Source organism: Macrosteles quadrilineatus, unplaced genomic scaffold, assembly GCF_028750875.1.
Source record: "Macrosteles quadrilineatus isolate MER2022 unplaced genomic scaffold, UCM_ALF_1.0 Scaffold_3__2_contigs__length_128488019, whole genome shotgun sequence".
Classification (NCBI taxonomy): Eukaryota; Metazoa; Arthropoda; class Insecta; order Hemiptera; family Cicadellidae; genus Macrosteles; species Macrosteles quadrilineatus.
This window is the reverse complement of record NW_026542596.1, coordinates 68,986,885-69,011,168: the sequence shown is the minus strand read 5'-3', so window position 1 is coordinate 69,011,168 and position 24,284 is coordinate 68,986,885. Positions and strand designations below refer to the sequence as shown.

The following is a 24,284-nucleotide window of genomic DNA, read 5'->3' as shown; positions in this document are numbered from 1 at the left end:
TCAATACTGCAAATACAAATGTTAATTAAAAAATTTTAATTTGTTATAATCTACAGGAAAATATCTTCCTAACAGTATGCGTAGATTTTCCTTGCGACGCGCACGAGTAGAAAAAACAGGGTTTAAAAACATGCTTGCCTATTAATATATAGATAATAAAAGCCTTAATTTAGCAAGCGTGTTTCAGATACTACTTTATATATAACCATTGACTGATATAACGTAATTAACGTTACTAGTACAGAAAATAGATGTTAGCCCGATCAGAATAGTTGTTCCTGCTCGAGATGAAGACGAGTGCTGGATTACCAAAACACATTTTGTACGAGTGACGTATAATATTTTTCGCCATACTACTTACTGACCTAAACATAAAAATATTGTGCAAATCAGTTAATTATAATATATTCCCGCCGAGAATTAAAAATTAATACAAATAGCTTCTAAGAAGAGTTATGTTTTTGTTTATAATCACTCATTGCCAAATATAATCAGCTGGTTGGTGTCAGGTAAAAGCTCATTAGAGTACAGTAGTAGGTCTACGTAATGAAACCCCATTTATGATTAAGCTGGCGGCAAACAGCTGTTTACCGGACTAAAACCTTGCGTGGGAAGTCCATTCAATCAAGCTATTGTGGAGGAATACTATACTGTATTACGTTACTAGTCCGGAAAATATGTGTTTACCGTACGAGTATAGTCGTGAGCGGATTACGATGAGTACACATTTTGGACGAGTGACGTACGTTATTTTTCGCCATTTATATTACTCTAAACTAACATAACAATAAAAATACAATTCCATTATATATTCCCACAGACTAAAGGATAATAATTACTCATAACTTCCAAGAGAGCTAACTAAAAATAGCTTGACAAAACTGTACGTAAATCTTACTTATATAAAACATTACATTATATTGAGTGTCTATAAAAATGTTTTCTTTGTTAACTTACTCGTTATGAATTGTTAAACCAATATCCCACTATTACATTATTTGCACAGGCCAAGTAATCAAAAAATGCAAATAATAATATGAAAACAAGAACATGGTTTCGATAGCCTTTGTAAGTTAACGCAACAAGAGCCCTTGTAGCCGAAACGAAGCTGGTCTACTTTCTAAAGAGAATATAGTGACCATCTCATATGACCCAGAATAGACAAAAACAGGAAATACTGAATAGAGAAAGTAACTAATACGGTGTAGAGATTCCTTTTGGTTGTTCAGACGTGCTCCAAAGAACAAGATGTAAATAGTGAGTGTATTTTCAAATTGTATCCATCCCTTAGTGAATTATTATTACAGAATGTCTGTTGATACATGTCTATTGTCTATAAGTTTACAATTGAATGATTCTTTTATCAATTTACCTAACCTCTTTTACAGGATTCAATTTTTGACGCTACTGAAATTCGCATTTTTTCGTTTATAAAATTGTTTACATGGATCTACACTTAAGCGGAGTTCATTGAGGTCAGACCTTACGTAGAATTTGTAACCTCATCACGTCATTTAATAAACAAACACCTCGGTTCATCTCAAATAAATGTTATACTTCTTGCTACAAAATTAACTTTCATATGAGAAGAAATAAAAAAAACGAAGCGAAAAATACCAAAGAAAATTATAAAACCATCCGAATTTTCCGGCAGTTAACCTCCTCGAAACTACTTATAAGCTCAGAATAATACATCCAATCGATCTTCCAAATCGTTTCTAGTTTAATTGTTTTATAAATGTGTTGTTTTGTATGTTGCACTCGTTGGAATGTGGGTTTTAAATAAAATACTTGTAAAAAATATATTTATGAAGCAGGCTTAGTAAATAAGTTTTAAAATAAAAATAAAACATAAAACTTTGCTCAGAAAGTAATTAGTTCTTTAGTCTGTGGTTAACCTGAAGAACTATTTCAAACCATGCCCATATGTTTAGTTGTAAACAAAGTCAATTGATTGTGATCCAATGTCGACGGATAGCACCACCGTTCCAAAAATAGCCCTAACGGTACCTAAGTTGTGCCCTTTAGCAACGTATTTGCACATCTACGTGACATTATACCTTTACTTCTACTTGCATACTTGTAGTTTCCGTCCGTAGTCCAGAGGCAGGAATTGGGCAGGTCAATAGGGTAGCTATAATAATAAAGACTTCCAAAAATCACATATTCTAGGCCAAAGGGCTATTTTTTGTGAAATTTAGAAAATCTTCCATTTGACACATCAAACGTTAAAATCCGTCCAGTCGTAATCGTTTGCGTATTAATATGTATATAGATATAGATGATAACGAGGTGCCTGAGTGTTTACAGTGCTCACATAGAAATAAAAAGGTCACCGGTTCGATCATGAGAAAAGTAAGTAGTTTTTTTATGGTTCGAAACTGTATCCAGCGGTTCTCGATCATTGGGTTTTAAATACATGGCCCTGCCTAATGAAACAGCTAGTCTTAGTAAAAATGATGAAAATGATAGGTGAGCGTCTGTTTGTAGAAAATCTGAGTAACCCACATATTTATTGGGTTGTTATGAGAGCACCCTACCTCTAAAACAAATTGATTTACAATTTGCATAGCATTAAAATGAACGGTTTTACATAAATGATGTTTATTTAAAATTCAAATTAGTCATAATTGTATTGTCAAAGGTGTCATGGTGACACTTATACAACATGCGGATGATGCAGATACAAAATAAACTTATACTATAGAGTGACGCCAAAAGTATGGAGCCTCAGACTTCTGTCTTTTGGATGATTGGGTTAAAATTAATCACCAATGGCGACATTCTAAAATTTGATAAATATGCCATGACCCAGAAAAATTACCGGAGAATCATTATAAAATGGTTTTAGGATAATAGGAGACAGGTTATTTTCTTATGTCTTTCTTCTTGGTGTAAACTTTATAGGGCCTACTCAAATAACTAATAATTATTCTAATTTTCGACACATTTTTTTTAAATTTTGAGACTTCAACAAGGTAAAGCCTCCAACTTACTAAAATGGGAGTGTTAATATCTAACATTGGAAGAGGTCTTCTACGCCTAACCTTAGTGGATTAGATTAGTAGAGTAGAGTCATTAAGATAGAAACACACAGTATAGAGGACTAATTTTCTGAAAGATTGCGGATTAATTGACAACAAATTAAGAGCTACTTCTTAGAAAAAACAAAGCATCATTTAGCAAACAGTTGCTAAATTATTTAGTAACAAACCTATTCAGCTCCCTAAGAATTTTGATAAGACAAAGAACTGTTTATTTTGTCCGCTTTGGTGTTTTTTGTCAAGGATAAAAATCCACATATTTTATCAATAAATTGAACATACATAAGCTTACGAGCTAATGGGCAGACTTCCTTAGCTTTATATCAACAGCAGAGTTGCCGTTGCCGTGCCACTGCCACTGCCGTGTGCTCCCGCTATCTCCTAGGAGGATTAAACATTATGTTTAAACATAATGTTTAATCCTCCTAGATCTCCGCGTTCCGCTACCTCCGAACCCAAATCTGTCCCGCCACCTCCGAATTCTTGAGTGACCCTTATAATCCCGTCATCGCCTGCGTTGGTAGCTGTCATTGCATCCACGGCTGCAAGCCCCGTGGATGGAAGATTAATGAAAATTTAACCCGTGAGTTAGGTTAGGTTAGGTTAGTTTGGTTAGGTTAGGATAGGACGGAAAGTCTTAACACCCCTGGAGTAACCGAGGATTATAGGGGTCACTCTGAAATTCGGAGGTGGCGGGACACGGAGATGGCGGGACGCGGAGATAGCGGGAGGTAACCGCCACTGCTACCTCCGGTTTTTCTGGCTCAGTGGAACCATTTTTTAGATAAAACGGTTAACGGTAGAACAAACACTATTTAGGATGTACACGCAACTTGACAACTGTATGTAATAGTTATAATTATAGCATAGAATAAATAGTTTGTTGTACACTGTTCTCGCAACTGTTCTTTGATACGGGCATTGATTATTATATACGTATCTTGATAGATGTATAATCAATGCTACTATTATGAATACTTTTCAATATGTTTTTATCTCTGTATAATGAAGAGTCATAGTTTTGGATGTGCTTTGATTTTATATAGTCTTTTTGATTCTGTTAAAAATAACTCTTTCCACGGCCGCCTTTAACTCCAGGCTGCGGCCTGGTAGAATTGGTAACGTGGCATGTAGGGTTGTTTATTGTCAGACGTCCCATAAGATAACATGTCAGACAGGTGACATCAGCTCATTAATTCGCACTTTATTGATTTAAATTTAAGAATATAAATGTATTAAAATATTGAAAATAAAACATACAGATTTTAAAACCAAAACAATATGAATTGATAATTCATATCTGTTCATTTCATGCGGAATCAATATTTCCATAGTCCAGCAGTAACTAAGCCTTCGTAAATACACAAATTTCATTTATAGTACGTCCGTTTGGCTATGATACCCAGCGGAAAAGAAACCTTCTCGGAACTCGACTCACCCTCCAGACCCGCTCGCCAGGCTGGCCGCCGATAAACAGTTTACCTACTATTTACTGTCACGGTCCCACAGATATGTAACTTTTTTATTGTAAGTTAAAATACATCGTTTTTGAGTTCTACATTAAATTCCAAAATAATGAGTCCAACACGATTTGGATACTTAATATCTAGGCCTACGATCTGAAAGTTTGACAAAGCTCGTAAAGATACAGAGTAATTGTAATAATTTTAGATAATAGAAATCCACATCGTGTTTGGGCTCATTATTTTTGGAATTTCGTGTAAAACTCAAATTTAGGCTATAAAGAACAATTTATTTTAACTTTAAACAAAAAAAGTTACAGATCTTTGGGACTGTGCCAGTGGATATGAGTAATTTGTCTCCGGCTAGCCCGACGAGCGGGTCGAGAGGGTGAGTTGAGTTCCGACCGAGAAGGTTCCTGCCTGATCCACTGGGTATCATAGCCAAACGGACGGACTATAGTTGGTTCCAAACAAAACAGCTGTTACAACCCTACTTTGCGACGTTGCCACTTCGAAGGCCGCGGCCTGGGGTTAAAAGGCGGCCGTGGTTTTTCCCATTCGTAACACTATGGATTAAACATGTTAAGTTAGTCTCTAATGTCACTCAATGTTAATACGTTACCCAGTTTCAAGAACCTTTTAACTAAGTTACCTTTTGTTTTGGTGTTGCCCTTTTAGAACTAAAGGCAACTACAAAACAAAAGGTAACTTTATACTTATCACTCGAGGTTTTTGGTTTTAATTTGTGGATTAAAATGAGAAAATACACGTACTGTCATGTAGTTACAGGTCCTTTTACGGTATTAAAGAGTTTCTTGAACAACCTGTGATAACTCTGTAACTTTACATCTAAATCTATCAATTACTTCTATATAGTATATAGCAGGCCTATTTTTGTTTTCTTCAATTTTGTTAATTATTCATTTGTTAACTTTGTTTATCGTCTATTGAGTTGAGATTGTTAACCCTATATTTGAAAGGAATTTGTACAACAGACTTTCTTCACTCATAGGAGGCCAATAGTTAACTCCCAATAGTTAGACAATAACATTGACTTTATGTTCTGCTCCACTGACGATGTCAATGCATAATGTCCATGATAATAGGCCTAAATTATTTGATTTGATTGATTATTTTGAGCAATATAAACAATTAGCCCTGAAATCTCTCGGAATACTTAATATATAAAATTAATACTCTTACTGTTTTCTCTAAAAACTAATTAAGAATGTATGTTTAGTAAATGATACTATCAATTGAACACACAATTTATGCCGATTTTATTGTATTACAGTATTAAGTTTACTTGCTGATGCTGATTGCTGACTTGCTCTGCCTCCACTGCCTCTAATCAATCGCCAGTCAATGGCGAGACCTAACCTTGTAGGATCGAACTCTATAGTCTCATGGCATTATTATAAAGAAAACCCTCATAAACTCAATAATGGGGAAAAGGAAAAGAGACAGAGACAGTGACGTGACGTGACAGCGTGACAGTCTGACCATAGATTAAACATACTAGGGAGTATGTTTAATCTATGGTCTGACAGTCACAGTCAGTCAGTCTCAAGCTCAGTGGTCTCAGCAGTCAGCAGTAGCATAGATAAAACATACTCCCTTAGTAGATTTCTCATCCTTATGGAACAGCTGAAGACAATTTTATTGTTAGTTCATGTACGGTTTATGTAGAGGTCGTGTTTTGTTTACAATTTGTTTCCCGTTATTACAGCCATTTAAAACCTCGTTTAACCAAATAATACGATATAATCATAAACAATAACTTGTCCCCTAGTTATATAACCAAACAGTAAAGCACAAATCAAGAAATTAACCCTAAAATAATGGAAACGAAGTTTCATCGATACTAGCGCCTTTGTGTCACGTACATGAACTAGACACGAAAAACGTGCTTCAAAATTTACAATGGGATGAGAAGTCTAAGTAGTCAGTTCCAGTTGTTTCAGTTCAGTCAGTTCAGTTCAGTACTCAGTCCAGTTTTGCCAATACCTTCCAAACGGAAAGTGGAAGAGGAAGACCAAGACCGAAGACCTAACCTCAAATTTGTATTTACATTTTGTAAAGGGGAAAGGTTATAAATTATTTTATGTAGGCCTACCTATTATATAATTTTCTACTTCCCGTTCTACGCACCTTTGAGGAATTGAGTGACAATTATTCTTAACCGGGCGTCAATCAATTTTAAGGTCAACTGATTTTGTACTTTTATATAATAGCGTTGACTATTGGATACTAGCCTAAGTTAGGTCTAGTAGCAATATATTTTAATTCACAGAACATAGGCCTAACTTACTGGTACGTCCCCCCCATAGAAACCATTGTCTGTATGATTTGCAATCGAATTGTCAAATAATATAAGGATATCTATATTAGTTAAACATATAGGCCCTAACATTTTGCTATCATTATGAACACCACTTTGTATTAATTACAAGGCCTTTAACTTAAAAGTTAGACCTAGGCCTAACTTAAAAATTACAAGTGTTTGAAACATCTACAAATTTAAATAATGAACCTGAAAGGAATTCTTCGATATGGAAGCGTTGGTTGTGCGGGATATTTGTTAGGACTCTACATTGAGAGGAATAGTTTAATATCCAACGATGGCATGAAAAAGTACCCTGGACTACCACTTTATGGATCAGTATCTGCGGCCACTCCTATAAATCCAGATTCCAAATCTTTACCTGTATCTGTGGAGGAAAAATCATCATCTTTGAAAAGCAGAGTGGGAGAAGTAAGTTAAGCCTGAATTTGATCTAGCCCAACTAAGTTAATTGATAAATAATTGATTGATAATAATTATTGAAAATAGGCCTAGCCTAGCTTATTAATTTAATTTTATCTTTATCAGTTTCTGTTTTTTTTCCTACCGGTAGGTACCTAACTTAGTTGTGTCAAATGATTTCAGTTTGTGGTTTTACTTGGGTTTTCTTCATGACTGGGACTTGGGTTAAATGCTCTTTTCTCGATTTATCCTATGAATTTTGGCACCTAAAATCTGAATGTCGATAAGTACATTTAACTTAGTTACTTAAATCTATTAAACCATGATAAAATTATGTGCTGGAAGTTGTCATTGCATCTAAATACTCTACAGGAAGACTTATTTTCTCAATCAGCATTGAAGATATGACACCCCTTAACTTAGGCCTAGGTATACTAATTTAAGCTACCACATACTTGCCTAACTCCTTGCACCCCTTAGTAGACTACATGGGTGGAAGTAAGTTATTACTTGTTGGCCTGGCTTCAGCTGGCTCAAAATCTACATAAAACCATCCAATAATGGCAGATGTTGGCGTAAGTTAGTAGGCTAGTTTCTATTGCACACCATCTATCAGCTTCTTAAAATAAAACATGCTGGGATTTTTCTATTTTGGGAAAATTTTAATGTCCTTTATTTTTCAGATAATGAAGTATGGTTTTCCCAGTTTGGATAATGTACGCTCTTTGGACGATTATGTATTAGCTTATGATAGACGTAACAGAGTTGCTGCATGGGTCTTTGAACATTTAACAGCTGAATCAGTAAAGAAAAATGATCAAGTGGATCGTTCCAAGTGTGAGTTCACAGAAGATAAATCAATACATGAATATTTCAGGTAAGGTAACTTTTACTTTTAAGTTTAGTAATCTTTTATTACTCTAGGTAGGCCTAATAATTTCAATCTGTTGAACATCTATTCTTTTCCGTTTATTAAATGACTTTAACTTTCTCCCCCTGCACATCTAGTAGGCCTACTGTATGTAGAGAAAGTAAGTTATCTACCTATTATTGTTGTTGTTATCCTGATGTTAAGCCTTGTAATTTCTTAATGCTTTGGAACATCATACAACCCAACTTGTATTTGAAACAGCTGTCAACATGCTTTGATTCTTATTAAATACGAATACCCATTTTAAGGTAAAAACCTGAGGTACTCCAGAGCCATTCAGGCGGAGCTCCGAGGGAGTTCTAAAATGGGAATGGGACAGAAAGCTTCTTTGTGGTATAGAACAACTTCCCAAAGTTCCATCACAATCGGACGGCCAGTTTCGTAATGCATAAAGGACAAACATACAACAGATGACAAATGACATAGGCTACATTGAATTTTACAGTACCTATAATAGATGATTTCATTTCAGATCGAGGAACTCAGATTACAAAGGCAGTGGGTTTGACAGAGGCCATCTCGCTGCGGCTGGTAATCACCGTGTATGTCAGAGACATGTGGAACAGACCTTCCTACTGTCCAATATGGCTCCTCAGGTAGGGGTCGGCTTCAACAGGGACTCTTGGAACAAATTGGAACAGCATGTGAGGAGACTTACAAGAATATACCCCAATGTTTATGTGTGCACTGGACCACTCTACTTACCAAAGTAAGCAACATATAGTTTGGAACAATCTAGTCATAGAATATACTAGAGCGGTTCAGGAAGCAAGGGACGTTTTGGAATAAAATAAAAAATCTGTTATTGTTTTTTTTAATTATATACATATCAAAGAGCAACTAAAGTAGGCTACAACTGTTGTACATAAGTGCCACACACAACCTGAGGTATTATCAAAGTGGTTGACGTTTTTTGTTTTATTCCCTTATCTTAAAATTACGCCGCCTACGAGCTCATAACAGCAGTCTCAGTTGGAACTCCCACATGGAAAAAGTACTGGCTAAAATGAAATCAGGTCTGTCTGCTTTAGGACATTAAGAAATAGGTATATCTGATCTGACAACACTCAAAATGGTCTCATGGTCCCTATTCTCATTTAGTCTACAATATACATTTTTATGGAGAAACCACTACGGTATGAATAATCAGAATGAGATATAAAACTGAAAAAAATAAACCAGAATAATGCTAAATATGGAACAAACTGACCACGTTAAAGACAATTTTAAAGAAAGAAACTATTGTTTACTCAAAACAAAATTAAGAGCAATTCGATACTGGTCAGTTGTTCCAGCATTATAATAGGTACAAGAAACAATAAAAAAATAAGTTTGCAAAATCGCAGATTAAAAATGTTTAAGAAAAAGCCAAATTATATAGGATCTAAATTTTGAAATAAAATTTCTCCCATAATAGACACAAGAGGTTGGCGGCCTCTTTTAACCTTGCATTTGCCCGTCCACATAGACTAAGCGCCCGTGCGTGGAACGTTTGCAGCAAAGCAAGGAGTGAGCCGGTACAGTACAAAGGTGAACTGTACTGATAAAATGTTATCGGCAGTGACCAGGATCCGAACCCACGACATCGCTGCCTTGGGCCCGAAGTCCGCGACGCTACCGACTGAGCCACCGACTCACTAAACACAAAATTTAAAGAAAATTAAAAGAACACCTAGTTGTGAGAGCATTATACTATACTCACTAGATGAGTTTTAAAATAACTAATGGCCTTAAATCAAACATTTGCCAACATAAATTATGGTGCTTACTTATTGACAGAAATTGTATTAGGTAGCTATAAGGATTAGTTTTAAGAAATGACATATTGTACAAACACTATGTACAAAACAACGAAAATAAAGAAGAATGCTTTGACTTGACACTCACTTGGAGGTCCTCGACCTAATCAAAGCGTTATGGTGTGGATGTGTAAAGAGCTACAGACTACACAGAACATACTGGTTTTGTAAATATTGTATATACCTAGTTTTATTATATTATAAATTATGACACAATCTATCACACTAGATCTGTCAAATATGCAGGATTCAAGTATCAAGTAAGAACACCTGTGGTCCTATAGATGAAACTTGGTACTGTATGTGGGTCCATGGTATATCCAGGCGTTTTTTCACCTTTTTGAAATTTAGATTTTTAATTATGATTTTTGTATAAAATTACAGAAAATCTGATTTTTACAAAAAAAGGCTCTGACAATTTTGAATGAAATTTCGTACAGTCCTTTTAATTCTGAACTAACTGGTACAACTCTGCAACGCTTCAATATTATCATTCAAAAGTAATTAAGAGTAAAATTTTTGTGATTTTCAACATAAAAAATCCAAACAAATTTCATTTAAATGTACGGCTTCTAAGTACACTTGTGATCTGATTTTATAAAACTGTCGGTAGCCTACATTAAAATTCTATGTATCTTCTAGCACTAACATTGAGTATGGTAATGAAGTTATTCATTTAACAATATTATTTTACCTTTTATTTTATTTTCTTATCTCACTTCTTTTTAGTTATTATTTTTAGCCACTCCTCCAGTTACCGGGTGAGTGTAATTTTTTTTTTCTCTTTTTTTTTCATTAAGTATTACGCTGGTTACATCGCCGCCTTGAAAAAAAGTCGAGCTTACACATTCAGCGGCAAAAATACCGCCAAACATCGAGCGGCAAAATTACCACCACATATGATCAGTAGCCAAAACAATTCTTGTAGTTCTTCATCGCTTAATGTGTTGTGACTTCTCTGTTTCATGAGTGTTCAGAAAATTGTATTTTGCACATTTTTTCTAATTTCCCCTAATCTCCATACACACTTCCTTCCACGCATTCCTTGTTGCATCTCGATCCTTAAATATGTCGAGGGTTTTGTCCCACAAAACTGGCCTCTGTTCTACAAATGATATTAAGAACTCATTGTCTATAAACTTACTCATTTTCTCTCACTCGTCAACCACAAACACTTAAAACAATAAATACATGTTATAAACAACTCACAAACATAACAACAAGACACAAATTAAAAGGCAGATTTTCAAAGACCTCTGACTTGGAGCAACTGGGAAAGACGACTGATCAGCGGCGACGGTAGACAACCGCCAAATGTGTAAACGCCCATTTGGTCACGTACGCCACTGCGTAGACAAGAGCGGCAAAAACACCGCCAGCCGCAGTGGCAGTGGACGGCTGCACAGCTGCCGCTAACGGCAATATGGCCGCGCGGCGTTTCTGCCGCCCAGTGTGTAAGCTTCCATTTAAGTCTATAGACTACTGCTCGAACGGCGGCGACGGTGAAATTACCGCCGCGGCAGAAACCGCCCAATGTGTAACCGGCGTTAGGATATTCAATGTTAAGCCAATGGAACTACAGTCATGTCAGTTTGCTGATACTGTTTATCTAGTTTTATTTGTGTCTTTTTATGTTATTTAGTCTCATGTTTTCAGAACTGAATCAGATGGTAAACTGTACATCAGATACCAAGTAATAGGCACTTCTCATGTAGCTGTTCCTACCCATTTCTTCAAAATTGTTGTAATGGAGCTACATGACAAAAAATTGCACATGGAGGCCTACGTTATGCCTAATCAAAAAATAGCTGACAACACTCCCTTGAATGTTTTCATGGTAAGAATAGTGTAAAACAATGATATTTACCTCAATTGGTGATTCCTCAGTCAACTAATAGTTATTTCACCTCAGTTTGGTTAAATTGACCTGTTATCAATATTGTTTCTGATTTTTTTATATACCTATATGTTTCAGGCGATTAAAAAAACAATCATAATCCCAACCAAATGCTTGATGATGAGACGTAATGGACGTAATGAGACGTGATGGATAGATTTTGTTTGGAAAACATTTGTCAGTCCAAATACGCCTGAATATAAACTGTAAAAACAAATGATTATTTATTATACCTATTTCAGTAGATATGTTTTCGTAAGATGCTGTCACATCAAAGTGAGTGTTTTATGGTGAAGATGACCAATAGACGAGTGTTTTGACACAAACAAATAATTCCCGTAAAGTGGTTGAATGTGATAAACATATGAAAGTAGATAATATAAAACAATACAATTCATGCTAAATGACTAGAACCACTAGATTATATTTCAGTATCATTAAAAAAATCTTGAACTTTGTAGTAGGCCTTTCTGACCAATAATCTTTTAACATTCTCTGAAAAATCTTCCTGAGACGCTTCTTTCATGTTGTTTGGTAATTTGTTAAAAAGTTTCTTTCCCATGTAATAAATACCTTTTTCTAGAGCAGTGGTAGAGTGGTGTGGATAAACCAGTAAATTTTATTTCTTGTGTTGTAATGGTGTTGGGTTTTCTCAGTTGAGTACCATGTTAGGTTGTCCTTTACATGGTTTAAAGTTTCATAAATATAAATACTTGGTACTTTAAGGATTTTCAAATTTCTAAATAGGTTTTTGCATGTAGAACCTGGCCATGTTAAAGTCATTATTCTCAAGGTTTTCTTTTGTGCTGTTAGTACTTCTTTAGAAAATTCAGTATTACCCCATAACACTATACCATATTTTATTAATGAATAAAAATATCCGTAGTAGAGTGTCATTTTAGTTCCAATACTTGTGCAATGAGTTAGACAGCTCATGTTGTGACATATACTATTTAACTTCTTGCATAGCTGTGTCGTAGGCCTATGTTCCCGCCAATTTAAGTTCTGGTCACATACAACACCTAATAACTTTACTGAACTCTGGCATTTCACATCATTATTGCTAATTCTTAGCTTCAACTCTCCTTCCCTACTCTGTAAGTTTCTAAAATGAACTAAACTCGTCTTACTAATATTTAAATTAAGGCCGTTTATAACAAACCAATGCTCTAGATCTTGTATCGTAGTCTCTGCGATGTGAGACTCCTGAGCTTATCAGACTACACAATAAAAACTTCCTCTACTCTGTTGGACACAGACTTGGAATTGTTTGTCACATTACTTCAGGTCAGGTCAACGTCTGACCTAGGCCCTCAGGGGTCAAGCCGTTTCTGGCATTCAATTCCTTTTTGACCTAGACTGTATCCCGGTCACGGTCAAGCTTCTTTGCACGGAGAATACCCTGGATGTAATGAGACACACAGGTCCAATTGTCCTCACTTTCCGTCATCATGGGGAAGACCGTGTCCACCGACAACCGTCCTACATGCTGTTGAGCCTCCAAGCAGGGCTGTAGCTAGGAATACTACTAGCTAGAATAGTACAGAAAATTATATTTTTTTGCGTTTTGTGTAAAACAAAATCACTGCATCTTTTTTTTTCATTTTCAGGTACCCCCAGAAAGCATTGAGCGAGCCTCAGGATTACTTTTCTTCGACAGAATGTCAAGGAGCAATTTGGTCCAGATAAATGGAATGAAAACCACTTATGTTTAGTACTCATAGTACAGCATTTTAAGTAAAGATTTAAATCAGGGTAATTTACTTATTAAATCTTGGACAACAAAATTGTTGTGTAAATTTTATGAGGAAGTAAATAGTCAGTGACTTATAAAATTATTAAAAAAAAATACTTTTCCTACAGTTACCTAACAATGTAGATGTTCTCTCACTGATTTGAGAAAGCAAAGTGGCCAATTCGCTCATCAGTGAGACAATGTTAACATTGTCTCACTCTAATTACTTTGTCTCACTCCAGATTTGCAACGTGAAGGCACGAAATAGTGAGCGCGTAACATGCAGGCAACGTCGTATGCGCGCGAATCACGTTGGCAGCACTGGCTGTAAATCAGCTGGTCAGCTGTTGTACTGTTGTATTTGTCACTTCACATTAAATGTTATATTAAAAGTTCACTTCTGTGTAAAAATAGGTTATGTTTCTTCACCAATTTATTTGTTTTATGGTAACTGTAGGAAAAGTATAATGTGCAACTCGAGTTCAAAGTACAATTGCCTCACTCGAGAAACCATTCCTCACGAGCCGTAAGGATTTCTCTCGAGTGAGTCAATTGCTCACTTTTCTCACTAGTTGCACAAATAACTATTTCCTACAAACGGTTTAAGAAGTTGAATCACTATGATTAAATGCATTATTTATTGAAAAATAATTCTATTATCTATGTTAGAAATATTGCAAATGCTCCCAGTAATGTTAAATACTGAATTCAGATACTAGCTTTCATAATAAAATGAAAAGATTTAGTGATCAGACTACTCTGTTAATTATTTAATATTGACATTTTTCAAAACCATATTTCGGTTTAATCTGGATTAGCTGGAATATATTTTTATCTTAACTGACATTGTTTTCTCATTTTCAATCTAGTCAATTTGTTATGTAGGTTTAAGTGTAAATAAACCAAGTAGTACTGTTACAATTTTGATATTATTCTCCCCACTATATTAAAATTAAAATACAATAGAACCCTTTAAGCCAACCACGGCTAGTCTGACTCTGACCTCATCTATCAGTGACAATTTTATTGCAGTAATATCGTGACTATTTGCCATGATCGTGTGGTGATCATCACCGTCTCCCGTGATCTTAGAAAAATAATCATTGTTTTCTGCAAGCGTGGAAACATTTATCCTCATCCTCCGCGATGTGGCAAAATATTTAATGTATCCCACTAACAAAGGAACATTACAATCTTTTTCCGTCTTCGTGGAAAAATTCTAGACTAATCCCCATGGTCACGGAAAAATCATCATCGATTTCAGTGACCATAAAAAAATATTGAACATCTCCTACACGGTCAAGGAAACATCATCATTGTCTCCCGCGATCATGGTAAAATATAAAACGTCTTCTGCGGTCATGGATGTTCTCACTAACTGTGTAGAAAATAATGACACAATCTATTGTAAATGGTTATCTAGCCAAGAGTGCCTGAGGTGGGAGTCACATTTTAACATCTCTACCTCGCTAATGATGGAAGATGGTGTACATCTGGGTACAGATATCTGCAATGAATCGTTCACTAAACAATTTCATAGTGTCAAAATCACCTGGTGTGTGTTGGCCTATTTAACAAGCAGTGTATTTAATCCCTCACAAACAATTTACATCAGATTTAAGATTACAGCATTGTTTTCATCAAATTTCACTGGAAATAGTTTTCCCCTATACCCCCTTGAATCTTGAATTTTGTGAAACCTCGTCTTATTGCACGTCTACATCATACAGGGACCCCATACAAAATTTTATAATTCTAGGTCGTATACTCGTATCTAGTGAGATATAGTGATCATCTGTCAGTCAGTGGTATTTCATTTCCCACTTGGTATAGAATCATCAATCATTAAAAAGATTTTCATAATTTAGCACAACTGTGCATTATAAAAGCAACCCATTGGTGAAGACAGGTTTAGGAAATTCAGCGCTAACTTCGTAGTTTATCTGTGGTTTTTATTTTATTAAATTATAGTTTGGAAGTAAAACTTAAATGTACTTTCGTAATCTTAAAAATGTGCCAACTTTGTTGCATTTATTTTGTTCTCAACATAATTTGATATTCTATAAACTATTTGCCAAGGCAATGCAGTAGCTAATTGCTAATTGATGATTTCTGTCCAATCTTAATAGTTTTCTTGTCTGTAAAAAGGGTTTTCTGCCCTTTTACCAACGCTTATAAATAAATATTATCACATTGAGTCTGTCCGCCAACATTTCTTTTTATTAACATATTCAGAAGACTAAACAGTTTTATTCTTTTGCTGCTATTTTTGACTAGCAATATTTCTTATAGTTAAGAAAAAAGTGGGCATTTTGTTTTGCTTTTTTAACCGAACATATTAACTGGCACCCAGTTTTAGTGGTTATGAAAAAGTTTTGCTTGCTGAATAAAGGATCTTGTAGTTATATGGCAACTGTATAGCCTATATGAACTATGTAATGCTTGTTTGTACATCTTTACATACTCAGAGGTATGTTTAAATGTGCACTTATTTTATACTTTAGAGTAAGTCATTAAAAAAATAGCTTCATCGTTTACATGCGGTGTATTGAATGGATAGAAACAGAAAGAAATCTGGGTGATGTTTTTATCCACATTGTCAGACAATTTTTTGAAGATTGGTATGTTTGTTTATTGTTTATATGAACATTAAAAAAGAAACCCCTCAATATTTTTAAATGATTCATAATGGAAATGGAGCAGAATTTCAACCCAGATAAAGAGTATCGTTTTTTGGTAAAAAAACTATAGGTATATCTAAATAGTTTTATTCATAAAAACCAATTTTTGTACATGGCTGACTCTACTAACAAAGATTTCTTGTAAGATAGAGTACAGTAGCCTACATTAGTACATTTTACCTGCACTAGTTAGCATTACACTAACTTAATAGCTACTATCAAATCTTGCCTACTTAGTACATAGTCTTGAAGCTCACAAATAAGGTTAAGATATGCTGCTTTAAACGTTCAAAATGGTTAATTTTTGGATAAATAACCGTCCTAAAATTAGGACAAATAATTTTGTTTAACAAGTACATGGAGGGATGAGAGGAATAATCAAAACTAGTGATCGTCCTGTGGTCGAAACTCGACCAAAAATATAATGTACAGACTTCTCTATTTTCTCCCCACACTGTAAATAAAACATGTGATTGGAATTTCTTCCATTTGTTTTGATTTTCTGTTTACATTTTGTTGTTATTTCGTCACCATCATGGCAACCCATATGGTCCATGTTAATTTTTTGAAGTTTTCAAATTAATTTTTTGTGCTTATTTGTTAGCCTACTTTAACTTTTAAAGGCATTCTGCACATCTACAGGAAAATATCTTTCCAACAGTATGCGTAGATTTTCCCTGCGATGCACACGAGCTGAGAAAAAAGGTTTTAAAGAAACATGCTTGCCTATTAATATATAGACTAGTGGTCGTCCAGTGGTCGAAACTCGACCAAAAATATGTAATGTAAACTTACTCACTTCTCTATTTTCACCCCACACTGTAAATAAAACATGTGATTGGAGTTTCTTCCATTTGTTTTGATTTTCTGTTTATATTTCGTTGTTACTTCGTCACCAGCATGGCAACGCATAAGATCCATGTTAATTTTTTCAAATTTTTAAACTCAATTTTTGTGCTTATCTTTGAGCCTATTTAAATTTATAAAGGGATTCTGCACACCTACAGGAAAATAGCTTTCCAACGGTATGCGTAGATTTTCCCTACGATTCACACGAGCTGAGAAAAAAGGTTTTAAAGAAACATGCTTGCCTATTAATATATAGATAGATGCTGCTATGGATTTCAAATCGCGCGGGAAAGCAATGACGTCATTCCTGCTACGGGGTTTGCAGAGTTTAGTAGAGGGAAGCCGCACCCTGCCCAGATAGTGGTCCTTGTCAATAGTAATTTAGATTGTATATTAGTATTTAAGACATTCTAGCGAATTGTGTTTGTATGAATCCAAAACTAGAACTTTCAATTAATCAATTTAAATGTGATTAGTGTGTTAAGTGAATTGCAGTGCACAAATAATTGAGAATTATAGTGAGTGACTGGTCTGCAATACTACCTTGCAACCGACGAAAAAGGAGCTGGCTGGATTACGGTCTGACGTGTTTGGGAATTGGAGGTAGGCCTAGAATAGGCCAATATTAATCTAAGATAAAACTTTAAGCAATAACAGTTCACTAAACCTAAAACTTTACCTCCACTACACCGGCAAACGATGTAGTACATTTTCGGTGATAACAGCATTAATAATGGAGGCTCCTAAGCCTACCCGCTGTCTAAAGGCGTTGTCAAAGCGATAAAAAACTTACCTGTCACTTATCGAAAACATTTATACAACGAGGACGGTTTCCATATTGATACTAACTTAACCAGATCTTGTAAAAGGATTAAAATGTTGGATTAGAAAAAAGGTTGATGGACCAGTTTAGGCCTAGGCCTACCATAATAAAACTTAAAGTTAGGCCTAACTAAACTTAATAGCATTGGCTAGTCCTATGACCAAGACAAGTTGGCTTCAAACCACTACAATAAGAATAACTTAAGTTAAGCCTACCCTGTTTATCTCTTACGGGTGCTAACTTATTTATTTATTAAGTTCGGCCTAGGTCTGCAGAGCCTTTTAACAGTATAGGCTAGACCCCTCTTAACCGACCTCAAATTAACGGAATCAGCCCTCGCTCGTCAAATATAAGTTTGGTTTACTGACCTTGTTTTGAGAGCAGTTCGGCTTTACCTACCGCCACTTTCTAAGAATCTTTAACCCTCTATCTGGCGCTGGTCGATTTTAGACTACTAAAACGTGAGTTCTCTGTGGCGCTGGTCAATTTTAGACCAAGATGACATGGGTCGGGTTTTTCTATTATTAAAATATGAAAACAGTTTTAAAACGCAATAAATCTTATATACCATTAGAAAGATGAGATTCTGAGGATTCATTTTCATGCATAAGTAAAACATTATTCAGTGAGTATTATGTAGCGAGAAACGGTAGTTTGAAAAACTAGAGAGTTCAAAATAGATTTTAGCGGTGGAAAGTTTTGGTCACCTGACTACAAAAACAGCTGTTTTTGGCGATTTTCAATTAAATTGTATACAATATTAGTACATATTCTGAAACTACAATAAATTCCCTACAATTCCCTGTGAATCTATAAGGTTGATTGTAAAAATTTTATTTGTTTTTAAAAATGTCATAAATATTATGTTTTTGTAAAAAAATCTTCAAAATTATACATTCCGACGTAAATTTCTCCGACATTTTAGAATTCAACTAATTAAGTATAACTATATATTCAGAAAGATCTTTTTATTACCTATTGTACAGTATCATTTCATTTTTTGTTGATGCATTCTATTATTTTCTACGTGACAAAAAGAAATTTGGTAGTTTTTCAAGAAAGAAAATAGGTAGCCTACGTACAAAGAATTTATTTTTTTATAATTTTATTTTTATGAGTACTTAAAAAACATTGATAATTCTACGTAGGGAATCATATTTCACACAAACTTTATATTTAGATAAAATGTGTAAAAAATTATTTTGTGGTTTTCTTGTGGGTTGCTTTTGAAATTTCTAATTTGCATAATCCAAAAATTTGCAAACCTTTTGCTACTTCGCCTAAACGCATTGCTAGGAAAAGAATATTTGTATACTATTATATTCTAAATTCATCACTGAAATAGAGAATATATATATGTGTGTACTTATATTCACAAATAAATGGTCTGTGGCAAAATATATGATACCACTACAAAAGTGCCAAAATATACCCGCCACTGGTGAATAAAATGACCGCCAGATCTAGGGTTAACTTTGCCTAAGTTACACATAAGTTATCCTACTTAAGTAACCGCTCCCACGCTGGGTGATATTTTGTTAAATGGCGATTGCCGTTGAAATAAATAAATAAAATTAAAAAGATAGGAACTGGGCAACACTCGAAACTGCAGGACATTAAACATAAATTTAAACTGTGTAGTGAACTTAATTTTAAGATAAGATTTGGATAGCATCAATTAACTTAAGCTATAGGCCTAGGCCTACTTAATAACTTACATACTAAAGGTACGGTAGGCCTAATCAAAATATGAATTTTTATTGACTCTTTCCTATGACTTTACATTTATTCAATAAGAAGTAGGCTATTTGACCTAGTAAGTTACCTACCGTACTGTTTTGTGTTTTGGGTTTTGTTATTTTTCTATCGGCAATAACTTAAAAGTTACGGTACTAACTTAAAGAAAAAAATGATAGGTACCGGTAAGTTATAAAGTGTACGCTGCCTAAGTTAATTTATTTTGTAAATAGCCTAATGCACACACAACTTCAGAACAATGATTATAAGTCATAATAAATAAGTATAGCACTTTTTATTTTTTAAAGTTTTTAATTGAGGGACTGCCCGTGTTAACCACCGTACTTAATGGACTAAGTGTTACGCCTGTACAATTGTTATTGATTTACGTTAATAGGCTAGCCTATATTAGGATTCCTCTACTTATAATAACTTAGACGTAGTCTGAGCTAAACACGGAGGGACACTGCTTGACGGGAATGGCTATCATCCTTATGGAACAGCTGAAGCCAATTTTAACGTTAGTTCCGTCTGGTGCACTGTAGAGGTTGTGTTTTGTTTACAATTAGTTTCTTGTTATTTTAGTAAGTTAATTTAAAACATCATTTAACTTAACCAAATAAGTTAAAACGATCCAATCATAAACAATAACTCTTCTCCTCAGGGTGTTTCAAAAATGACTAATTACAGCTTTGAAAATTCATATAAAATTATTTTTTAAAAGTGGCAGTTATTTAGTAGCCTATGCCTACATTGGGATATAGGGGAGAGTGGGGCACATTTGAACATGGGGCACATTTGAACGGTTTAAATTTGAGGTCATTTTTAAACTTGCAGGCCATTGGACCAGCTGTAAAATGTAGCCCTCAAAAAGGACAACAGGTTGCATTCATCTCCCTCCATTTCTGATCAGTTCTTAGTTTGTTGTTGGGAAAAGAATTTTTAGAGCACGGCAAGAAAACTTTTTTAGCAGTAGGGATTTGTAAATTTCCCATAGAAAAACTACATTACAGATAAGTTTGATCCATTTACCTTATGGCTTATACATATTTAGATACAATTATGCATTTCACATTGATAAATTACAATTCAAGTAAACATAATTTAACTTTTTGCAAAATGGTGTCTAGTGGGGTAGATTTGAACAGGAGTCTGAGGGGTACATTTGAACACAGTGATAAATAATAATAATTTAAGTCTATAAGCTTCCTCAACCAACAATGAGTGTTAGAACTGCACGTGCAGTGAACAAATATAATTTTTCTATTAACTTTGCAACATTTAGCTACAAATAATGTGAATCTAACATTGAATGAAGAATTAGTTCCAATAGAAATAATAACTGTTTTTATCAACTCACTTGCATAACAATTTCTGTAAAATAAAATTTTTCATTTTACTTAATTAGTGTGTTCAATTGTACCCCACTGCTTGTTCAAAAGTACCCCACTGGTGGGGTACTTTTGAACGATTTGCATACCCTTGAGAAAACAGATATTGCACATTAACATGTTAACTTGGAGGGTTTAAAAAATAACTAAATTAAAGCTAACATTATGATACAACTAAATGTAATAATGTTTTTATTAAAAACACATAAATTCACCTATTTAAAAATTAAAGTTTAAAAAGTGTTCAAATGTGCCTCACTCTCCCCTAGGTCTTAATTTTTAGATGTCTACTTTTACAGTTTTTTCACGCTGAATCCAGAAATGCAATCAGTTTTTGTCGGAGAGATTCATATGTGGCTGTAAAACAAAGGTTAACATTACGAATCTTAGGTTCATTTAGCGGTAATGATGGTAGCCTAATATGACGTGGTCTGGACGGGTCCGTCCATGTGGGCTGAGGACTGAGTGAGTAGAGCAAACAGCTGTTTATAGGTACTCGACTTAATGCTAAATTAAATCAATTTAAGTTTGGAAACTAAATAATCAGCTCTTATTTAAGGTAAACATACCAGTAGTTGACACTTTAAGGATAGAAATGCAATCTTAGGCTAACATTCTCAATAGGCCTAGAAACATTAGACTTTGTACCTACATTACACTCTTAATGTAAATATAAATTTGTATTGGATTAGCCTAAATAATAAAATAAATAAATAATTATTTTTTTTATATTTGCACATTACCCAATTCATGTGAAACCCGTAGTGTTTACCAAACACAGTAGACTACTAGTTGACACTATTGATTCTTTTAACTATTCATATGAAGGCTACAATAAATTTTCAGATAGGGCATATACCGTAGGGATTTAGTTTTGGATACAGAAACCATAACGTTTAAAATTTATAAGAAAAGTATAAATAAATTAATAATCTGATTTGCTTAATTTTAACAGCTGTTTCCACTCCACAAACGTTCCGCCCCTTTCAGTGTTAGTCGCTGCAAGAACTCGGACTCGTACAAACCACAAATATCTGAATAGGCCTAACTCAACAAAACTGAAGCTTGATATTAATTATTTAAATGTACGACCACTTACGAATATCTCTGACAAAAACTTATTCCATTTTTTGATTCAGTGTGAAAAAAACTGTAGTAAGATTACATCTAAAAATTACGCCTAGGCCTACATCCTATCCCAATGTAGACTTATATTAAATAAATAGTTACCGTACCCAAAAAGTTACAGAGCTCGATTTAGTGTTGTTTTAAAGGGACACACATTCAGTTTTGACTCGCGTAGTCCACTAGTGCCTAATCACACCAAATAAGCCTCACAAGCCCTAGTGGCAGTTATGTTAAATTTAAATATGCCTGCGTTGACAGGATCTAAGCTTGCTAGCTGTAGTGTAATTTGGTTTGAAGAATCGAAGTCTGTGACAACAGTTCAGCTGCATGGTTTCGTAGCAAGTATGCTATAAAGATCCTCCTAGAATGCCTACAATTTATGAGTGGCATAGAGAAACAGGGTGCTCAGTAAAACGTGGAAACCTCAAGTCGTACAAGCACATCTGACAGAGTTATTGAGCAAGTGACACAAAGTTTTATCAAAAGCCCTACAAAATCGACCCTGGCAAGCATCTGGAGAGCTGTATACAGCGGTTTGGCATGTGTTAAGAAAACTTTTGCATTTGAAACCATACCGATATTCGCTTTTTACAAGCAATTAAAGACACTGACAAGGTTGACCGTAAGAACTTCTTTGATATGTTCAATCGAATGGATAATGATGGACTTTGACAACATAATCTTTTCTGACGAGTTAACTTTTCACATAAGTGGTGAAATTAACACACGTAACTGTAGGATTTGGGGCAGTGAAAATCCACATGAAACATTGCAACATGTTCGTGATAGCCCTAACATGAACGTTTTTGTGCGTTGAGGAAGAGGAAATGTGCGGTAAAAAAGACATTCTAAAGTTTAAGGTAAATAAAAAACTTAGGCTAAAGTATTTTCCTGCAAAACAACAAATGTTTGAAAAAGTCCCTTGGGCTCTCCTCCAGTGGCTCTTAATGTCAAATGTTATCCTTATGAAGAAACTAATTGTTTACATTTTGATCAGCTGGATAATTTAATTGCTGTTAATTTACTATTTGAATTTGGCTCGTCGTAAATATTGCAATGGAAAAAAGCAAGAAAGCCTGGACAATTTGGTACCTATACTAAATACCCCCGCCACAGCAAACCTGCAGACTAAGCGATTTTCCATTTGTCTGAATTGATTTTCAATTAAATCTATTTAAAAAACATTATAAAAGTTTAACAGGTACCTAGGTTTGCTGCTGCAGGGAGGCTAATAAAGTGTGTTTTTTAGTAAAATATTAGTAGCTACTAATATAAAATAGGCCTATATAAATTTGCCAAGAGTTTGATCAAAATATATCCATAAACAAGCAAACTACAACATTTTACGATATTCTCCATAAGAATAACATGAGAATTTTAAATTTACAATTTTTTAAATTTTCTCCATTAGCCTACTAATAACCGTTCAAAAACACTTTGATATACTAAATTATTTGTTTTTTAAGCTCTTTAAAGGGGTCTAGAGAGAAATTGGTAAATTTTGTGTCTAGGGGGTCTAAAATTTTTTACCCTATAAAACCCCCCCTATAAAACCCCGTTCCCATGGTCTGACCATGCTGGTTTGCGAACTCATTCACGTTTGTCCCGCCTTAAACACCTTCAAACCAAATTTCATCAAAATCGGACAAAAATTACTCAAGTTATCGCGTTCACGGACGTATCTAGGCCTATATATATAGGCTACTAGCTGGCCCGACAGACGTAATCCTGTCCTAATGTGGATTTATGTCAAATGCTAGTCCATTTTCAAGCGCTCATTTTCATCGCATCACTCAATCACGTTCTAGATGAAGATCGTTCGCTACGCTCACTCACCTTTTCATTGGGGCTTGTTCACTTCGCTTACTCACCTTCAGGTTTAGCTCGTTCGCTATGCTCACTTGCCTCCAGGTTGAAGTGATAGAGCTATTGTAAAGGCCATTTTTTTTTTAATTTTAAAATCAAATTACTAGATAACCGTTGGGTGGATTCTAAATTTAACTCCTTATTCACACACTATAAAAAATTATTTATCAAATTAAAAACATAAACATAACTGT

At 34.6% G+C, this 24,284-nt stretch overlaps 2 protein-coding genes across 3 annotated transcripts in view; both read left to right on the top strand.

Annotated features, from left to right (window-relative positions):
• Positions 1-6,555: 6,555 nt before the first annotated feature.
• Positions 6,556-14,507, top strand: LOC128989661 (endonuclease G, mitochondrial-like). 2 transcript variants are annotated; one of them, XM_054411627.1, is made up of 5 exons: positions 6,563-7,262; positions 7,937-8,130; positions 8,657-8,893; positions 11,640-11,820; positions 13,491-14,500. In XM_054411627.1, the coding sequence occupies exons 1-5, from the start codon at positions 7,035-7,037 to the stop codon at positions 13,593-13,595; spliced, it is 945 nt and encodes a 314-aa protein (XP_054267602.1). In that variant the 5' UTR covers positions 6,563-7,034; the 3' UTR covers positions 13,596-14,500. The 2 variants fall into 2 exon arrangements, with proteins under 2 accessions (XP_054267603.1, XP_054267602.1); XM_054411628.1 differs by lacking the exon at positions 11,640-11,820 and having other exon boundaries at positions 6,556-7,262; positions 13,491-14,507.
• A 2,970-nt stretch (positions 14,508-17,477) lies between these two features.
• Positions 17,478-24,284, top strand: part of LOC128988988 (guanine nucleotide-binding protein G(I)/G(S)/G(T) subunit beta-1) — a 50,203-nt gene continuing 43,396 nt past the window's right edge. The window contains exon 1 of the mRNA XM_054410827.1: positions 17,478-17,748. The gene's annotated coding sequence lies outside the window, so the exon portion shown is untranslated. The remainder of the gene's footprint in view (positions 17,749-24,284) is intronic.

Bases quoted from the DNA above. Each gene is read 5' to 3' on its own strand.
- LOC128989661 (XM_054411627.1), top strand. From the start codon at position 7,035: ATGAACCTGAAAGGAATTCTTCGATATGGAAGCGTTGGTTGTGCGGGA. The intron at 7,263-7,936 runs GTAAGTTAAGCC...TTTATTTTTCAG, and splicing joins TGAAAAGCAGAGTGGGAGAA to ATAATGAAGTATGGTTTTCC. The intron at 11,821-13,490 runs GTAAGAATAGTG...TTTCATTTTCAG, and splicing joins CTCCCTTGAATGTTTTCATG to GTACCCCCAGAAAGCATTGA.